At 46.7% G+C, this 7,573-nt stretch overlaps 1 protein-coding gene across 3 annotated transcripts in view; it reads right to left on the bottom strand.

Annotated features, from left to right (window-relative positions):
• Positions 1–1,293: 1,293 nt before the first annotated feature.
• ULK4 (unc-51 like kinase 4) overlaps positions 1,294–7,573 on the bottom strand; it is a 246,219-nt gene continuing 239,939 nt past the window's right edge. For all 3 annotated transcript variants that reach the window (XM_040589959.1, XM_040589958.1, XM_040589957.1), the window contains exons 36-37: positions 4,704–4,792; positions 1,294–1,706 (exon numbers count right to left, since the gene is read on the bottom strand). In XM_040589959.1, coding sequence (XP_040445893.1) covers positions 1,622–1,706; positions 4,704–4,792 — 174 coding nt within the window. In that variant the 3' untranslated portion in view covers positions 1,294–1,621. The remainder of the gene's footprint in view (positions 1,707–4,703; positions 4,793–7,573) is intronic.

The following is a 7,573-nucleotide window of genomic DNA, read 5'->3' as shown; positions in this document are numbered from 1 at the left end:
TTCGAACTATCAGCTGGTTCAGTAGCTTAAATCCATTTTCAAGTGTCCTCGGTGTTCAGTTAGTGTGAGATACAACCTGTGTGTAACTGGCTTCTCTCAAGGCAGCACCTGGGTGGTTGGAAGGAGGGAAAGTGGTTCCTGAACTGCTGGCTAATTCACAGGCTCTGCACATCTGTGCGGTGCAGCTGTCACCAGCCTCTGCCAAGAACAAACACTCCCAGGCAGTTCCACTTCAGCGCGGCAGTTTGCCGGCAGAAGATCAGAGGGGGCCTTGGCTGCAAAGGATCGTGGCTGAAGTTGGGATGCCGAGATGATGAGAGCTGAACAAAGCCACAGAGCAGACTGCCCACGCTCTCGCCAGCAGAGCGAAGGGGCAAGGCTCACCCAGCGGTTCAGCTTTGTTCCTCTCGGCCACACTCCTGCTACAAGACCATTACGATAAAACACCACCAAGCAACAGCCACCACTTAGCTCTTCCCTGTTCCTATTAACTCCAGCTCTAACGCCAGCTGTTAAGCTATGAGAAATAGCGGTATTTAAAGTAACTTAAAACAATTCCTGTAAAATGTACAAGGTGAAATGGTTTTTTTACCTGGGGTGTTTGCTCACCTCCACACACCAGAGAACCGGGCTGTCCCAAGAGCAGGCTTGTAGCAGCAGCTCTCATGAGGCACCTGCGTTCGGTCGGCGTGGCAGGAATGTGCAGTTGCTGCTTTGGAAGAGGAACGTCGGGGAAGAAGTGGCCATAGTACCAGACTTGGCCATGCTGTGCTCGCTCAGGGCACGCACGGAGAAGAAAAATCTAATTCTTTACACGCTGTGGCACCTGCTAGCTCAGGGGGACCCTTCCTAGGGTATTGACTTTTACTGGGGATAAATGACAAACTGCCAGGCTCATAGTCTCACCTATTTTAAAAGAGGAGCTCCAGCTGGGAGTGCTGGCAGCTGAGAACACCGCTCCGCCAGTGCAGCGTAAGCTGTGCAGCGCTAGGCAGCAGAGGGGCACACAGTCTCACAAAAAAACCCCACACTACTGGGTAAAAACCTGATAAAAATCCATCCTGCTTGCACGCCACGTATACACACACCACCTCTACGGGACCACAGGGGCTGCTTCTGGTTGTGTGCGATGAAGAATGTTGTCTTTCTTGATAAAAAGGTATTGTCTAGTGCCAGCCCTAGCCATGAGGTGACCCCTTAAGATGAACAGCCAAGGCACTCACCTGGTCCAAAAGATAAATGAACATTTCTAACAAGCAGCTTAAAATAATGAAACACTTTATGTCTGTATTGTGAAATAACTATACTACTTATTTAATTTACACTTTTCAATCTCTGGCTGTCAAATACTTGAGCTATATCACATAATTCCAGCAAGGTAAAGTAGTGATGAAGAATTCATCCTTACAGGGATTTAAAGAACAAACAAACAAACACCCCCAAAAACAGTTTCCCTCCCTTCCCGAAGCCTCCCAAATTCACACATACGCCCATATGCAGCTACAGCTCAGCTTGCTAAATTAGTTACATCTGCTCTGCTCGTTTGAAGATGTTCCTGCAGGACTGCAGTGCTGAGCAGCATACGCAACTTGCGCATTTTGGTAAGCTGGTCAAAAACAGTTCACTTGGTAGTCTTGATATTTTCACGTCCCACCGTTCTCAGAATTTCAAATGCCAAGGAAGCAACAGCAACATCAGCGTGAGAGCTAGGAATTAAAAACAGTAACAACAGTAACATCTATTAGATGTCCTCATGAGTTCAAATTCCACATTTGCCTTTATCTATGCTGGAAAATTCTTAATAGCCATTAACTGCACTGTATACCCCGCTTTTCTATTAAGCAGTAACATGCAATGAGCAATTCTGCCTTCTAGCAAAATCTTGTGTAAAAATGAATTCACAGTACCTGCTACCTCACTCAATCTCCTCTGTAAAAAGAAGACCCAATTTATCATGCCCCCCACGAAGCTACACACACGCACACTTCCATGTTCCCCCACACAGCCCTCTTCCCACAGCGCTGCCCCACGCGGGGAGGCAGCTCCGCTCTAGACACTGCAAGAGGACCGACTGCCCCACCACACGCAGTTCTGCAGGTCTGAGGTTGAATGGTGGAGCTCTTGGCTTCCTCGAGATTGAATGGTGGAGCCCTTGGCTTCCTCACCTGTTTTTATTATACATATTTTGCCTGATTTTTCTTTCTGGAAACACATGTTTTTTCTAGCATTAGAACAGAGGCTCTAACAGATCACTGCTAGTCCACAGCAACAAGTCTTTTTTAACAGACTATCATCCCTCGTCTTCAGCTCAGGAAGGACACTGGTAGATCAATCTGCAACTTCCTCAGCTGCTTCTAATGACAAATACCTACCGGCACGCTGCGCTTTGGGGAGCGCAGAGCTAGCCAGGAAACTCAAATGATCAGTCCACACTATGTAAGCCAATGTCTTAATGAGCAGCAGTTTAAACCAGAAAATGTAGTTATCTGAAACAAATTCGTCTTCTGGCAACTGTCTTCACTGAAAAACAAATGGCTACGATCCCACATTTTCAAGCGTAGATTTGCTTCCACGTAGCTAGGAAGCAGATTGGGCTGGTTGTGTGTCGCTCTGCACGCTGCCTGCCCTGGCCAGCTGAGGATGTACCGCCGAGGGAGCCTGGCAATCCGCGGCTGCGGCACGGCAGCAGGGGAGCACTGGCAGCAGCCCACCCTCCAGCCTGCCCTCCGAGCCGTGCCCCTCTTGGCACCTGACTGCTTGGCTGGAACCCTCCTTCTGCCACACAGGCAGGGGAGAATATTAGAAACCCGTCTGTAAGAAATGAGCAAAGCAAAAACATTCCTCAATCACTTCAACCCAGAGATAACATGTGGGTGGAAGGGCCTGGGATCTTAGACTGCTCAGAGGATGGCTTAGATCCAGGATCTCGGTTGTAGCCTTCTCTAAAACGTATTCTGTTCTGCCAGAGACAGAGAGGCTTCTTAAACCAGTTCAAAGCACAGACGAGGAGACCAAGTTTATTAGGTCATCAGGAATATTCTGGGAAAGATGCCACGTAAGGGAATCTGGGGAGACGGCAGAATATCCGTAACCTCCACAAACAAAACAGCCATTCAGCCAAACCTGGTAAAGCTTGCTAACCCCAGGCTTCTCCTGCCTGCCCATTGCCAGTCTATCCGTGTCTGAGTCCATTACAGCCCCAAGATCCAGATGGAATCCCTTTCAGTTTCCTCTGGAGGCAAACAGATAGGGACATGTGTTCCCTAAATACGGGGAGGAGGGGAAATGAAATCTGTGAGCTGCCGGGGGCTCCCCTGTCGCTGCTGCAGTGCGGGAGCTCGGCACAGCAGAGGAACTTGGCTCACCCTCATGTATCAAAACACTTGTCACTGGCATCAGCTAGAATTTGGTCTACTGAGCATCTTGTGTCAAGTAAGAGCGAGTGCTGTGTATCTGGGGCTCTGTAGTATCTGGGTTTCTCAGTACAGAAATGTGGAGATAACAGACAATTACTGACAGTCAGAAAAGCAGGCTCAAAGACAGCGGCTGAGCTGTCTAGTGCATCTAATGCTGAAATGCTACAAAACAGAGTGAAAGCTAGTTCTAAAAGAGGAAACCCCATCTTTTCCCACTGTCTTTTTCAGTGGCAGTGCCAGTGTCTCTCCTCGGGAGAGCTGACGTTTTATTTTAGTTAAATAATTTAATGTGTCATACAAAAACCTGTGAGTCAGCAGCTGAGTATGCAAGAAGGATGCAGACTGTTCTCAACAGGTTTGGTTAGTCCTCAGTGTGCATCTCCTTACACTCACCGCATCCCAGCATCTCCTATGCACATCTGCCCACATCCCCCCTTCCTTCCTTCCTACACAGGGTACACCCTGCCATAATGTCAAGGAGCCGATTTCCCCAGACAGCTGACCCATACAAAGCCTGTGTTTGGGAGCATAAAGAGCACTGAAAAGATTCTCTTACCAGTTTTAAAAACTGATCTATAAACTACAATTTCTCTATGAATTTTAGTTCAACCGGGAATAAAATGAAGTTGAACGGACCACAGAAAGAGTGCAAAATTTGTTTTGAGGGGCAGAGAACAGTAAGTCATTAATTCGTATATCCAAGGGGAATTAGATGAGGGAAAGTCTACAGATGAGCTGAGGTTTGGCCAACTTGTTGGTACTAGCACCTCTGTTCTTGAAAGGAGGCCACAGCATTCCTCTAAGTCTTGTGCCTTCTCAGAGAAGCCACAGGTATTCTTAAACAAAAGCAGTTGTTCTTCAGCTGCAAGTCATCAGCGTGCAAGCGCACCAAACACAGTTACTTTAAAACAGGGCACAAATGTCACCTTGTGCACCTAGCCCGCTCCGCCAAGAGCTACTGACCAGTACCTGATTATAGAGACCAAGGGTTTGGAACAAAATGATACATTAAAAAAAACCACCAAAAAAACGACACGTGCACACACATTGAGCTGGACTGCAGCACACTGCGGCTCTCCGCAGCTGGGGATCAAAGCGTGACGACGACATGGCAGAAACGCCAGCAAGCTCAGAACAGAGGAGTTTGGAGGAGAGCAGTGCAGGGAGAGGGGCCAGGGACAGAAACCTGAGCAGCTTATACTACACAGAAGGCGTAGACTATTACAGACAAAAGAGGAGGTGAGTGCTCTCAGCCCTGGAAATTCCTGGAAGCCTGAGGGAACTCACCTGGCAGTTTGGGCCAGGCTCTCTAGAGTTTGGATAAGAGCATCGCCATCATTCTTCAGGCTCTCTGAGCACTTCTTGTTTGAAGTTACCTGGAACAAAAAGAAAGAACCGTTATCAAAGGCTTAGCAAGAAATTCCTCTCTGTCATTTTTCGTGGGGTAGGGGAGAGGGAAACAAGTTACAGCATTTATTACAACTGTAAATGGAATGTGACATTAAAGAGACCTAAGAGAAAGCCCCTTTACTGAACAGGACTGAATTTTAGGCACAGACCATCTAAAATGTCTTGGCTTAATTAACAAGATTCATTCTTGTTCTGAGTCCCTGTACGTGTGCAAATTCACACATCACAGTCTGCCAATCCTGATTTCGTCCTTGTACCAATGCAAATACAAGCCCCATTTAGTCTGAATTCCAGGGAGATCTTGGGAAGGCAGCAATTTTCATTTCTCACTTCAGGGAAAAAATAAGCGAGCGTGCATCAGCCTTCAGATGAGGACGCGTGGGGTTTCTCTGAGAGGAGCCAGGTTAAAATCACTGTGGTGTTGGCAGCTGCACATTGAAATTTTTCTTGCCCCTCATCAGTCATTAGGTATATTAACTGCACAGGACTGTCACCTACAGAGCAGGGGACTGAGTGACCAAAGCTATATGCCCTTTTGCATCAAGTGAGCCCTGATTACAGCTGACATTGCTGCTGATGTGTTTTATCACACTGATATGTAATGACTTGTTTATTGTTTCTCCAGCCTTAAGTAGTATAACTACACAGCTCCAAGTGGCTGCAAGTTTCCTGACCAGTTAAGCAGGTGAATGGGAAGGTCACAGGGGATGTGACATGAAGTTGCATGGCACTGTGGCACAAGCACACTGAATACTTGGCAGCTTGCTGAAGAAGCTCCTGTATCTCAAAACATCACTGAAAAAAAAGGCTTGCATGTCAGTTCCTGCTTGCAAAGGTAAATAAAACTTGGCGGAAGAGAAGGGAAAAGAGGAGTACCAGAGCAGCTGATTATTTTGATACTGGAGGGGTTAATGCTTGAAATAATGACTTCTAATCCCCAAAATTGGCAAGGACTTTTAAGCTGTAGCGTGCTGTGGCTGGCCCTATTTACCATCGATCAAGCATCTGGGCGATACACCTTCACATCTCCCTCTTAAATCACAAGAGAAGCTGTATTTACAGCTGCCATCCCACCATAATTTATCAGCAGTGATTCTGCAACAACAGTGTCACCACATCTATAATCATAACATCCTGTAGTTAAGCAGTAGCAGGGAACGAAGTAAACTAAAATGCATCCTGTGTGTTGGAAAAAAAGTGATGCCATTACCTGAGTACAAACCATTGGTAAATCCTGATTACAGGTCATTAAACCTTTTTACTCTCTTGAGGTTTATATCTGACCCTTTCAGCTGATGTTTCAGTAATCCACTCTTCTGTATTTATCACCCGTTAGACACAGAAGACGTTTCATAATCTGGCTTCTGAATGTGAGAACACCACCACATCTAACAGTAACAACACAGCTGCAATACAGGGCGAAAAGTGCTTTCACCATAAATGTTGCTTTCCGTTCCTAAAGAGTGCTCATGCCTCTGCCCAATGCCTCCCCGTAACCTGCAGCCCTGCAGCGCTCTGTGCTTGCTGCATTCACACCCCTTGTTTATCCTGCACACTTAAAAGAGCCAGAGGTCATGGGGGGAGGAAGGTCACCGGGACTGCATCATGCTTCATAAAACTACCAGGTCAAATAAAGGTTACAGATATCTCTGATTCTAATACTTTCTAACTCTTGAGTGCTGACATCTGTACAACTCTCTCAGTCTTTTAACAAACTGGCCTTCGTGCATTATACATAAACAGAACATTCAAAATATGCTGTTATAAAATCTGGTACCAATAAAAAGTTTTAATTCTAAAACGCTCTATTTCAAACAATAGCTTAGTCCAACTGAGTCACTGGGTCTGACTATACGCTTGCCTGTGTTGCAGCATGCCGTGTGTCATTATTAAGAATACATTTCTGTGGATACAATGCATTTGAATGGAAAGGCTTAAAACGGCTTTATACGCACAGCAATCGTGACAGACAGAAAGACGCATGAGATCATCTACCCCATCTCCCTATTATACTTCACTGTTCAGAGCAGCTCTCAGCCACAAAAGCAATAGGCTCCCGCGATACCTATCCATAGGGGCTACTCCCCTATCTAATAAAATGCTTCAATAAGATCCTTTCAGCACTAAAAATGGTACCACAAGGAGGGAAAGGATCAGGCTTTTAACATCATGCGCAGCCTGCAGACTGTTTAAATTAAGTCTAAAACAAATTTAGGACACATCTTCTTGAGAGCCTCAGCTAACAGCTTCATACAAGCCAAGGGGTGCTGGTGAGGAACAGAACCCAGCGCCACCTGCATGGGGAGCTTGCACAGACAAAAACGTGGCTGTACGGGTTTCCGTGGGCAGCTGGGGTTTGCCCACCCACTCTCGATCACCAGCGTCCAGAAAACTGCTTTCTATCTACCCCCAGGCATCCACACCGCAGGCCTGGGAGAGGATGAACTGAGGCAGGAGGAAAGCTGCAGGTCGAACACGGGGCGAGCCCTGCCGCCGGCTGGACCCCAGCCACCCACGCTGTGCTGACAGTCTGCGTAGCAGATCTGGTCGCGCCCCAAGTGATCAGAAAGCTCTCTCCCACACAACAGATTGCATCCTGCTTCACATAAAGCTCACGAGAAATATTGTCTGAAACACACTTCACTTTCAAGGCCCAAGATAAAACTTTACCCATTTTTCTCATTTAAACATTGTTCGGGTTTTGTCTTCATATTTCCTTCCCTAGATAAAAATTATGGCAGGACATA

This window comes from Falco naumanni, chromosome 4, assembly GCF_017639655.2.
Source record: "Falco naumanni isolate bFalNau1 chromosome 4, bFalNau1.pat, whole genome shotgun sequence".
NCBI lineage: Eukaryota > Metazoa > Chordata > Aves > Falconiformes > Falconidae > Falco > Falco naumanni.
The sequence above is the reverse complement of the archived record's forward strand: the minus strand, read 5'-3'. Positions and strand labels throughout refer to the sequence as shown.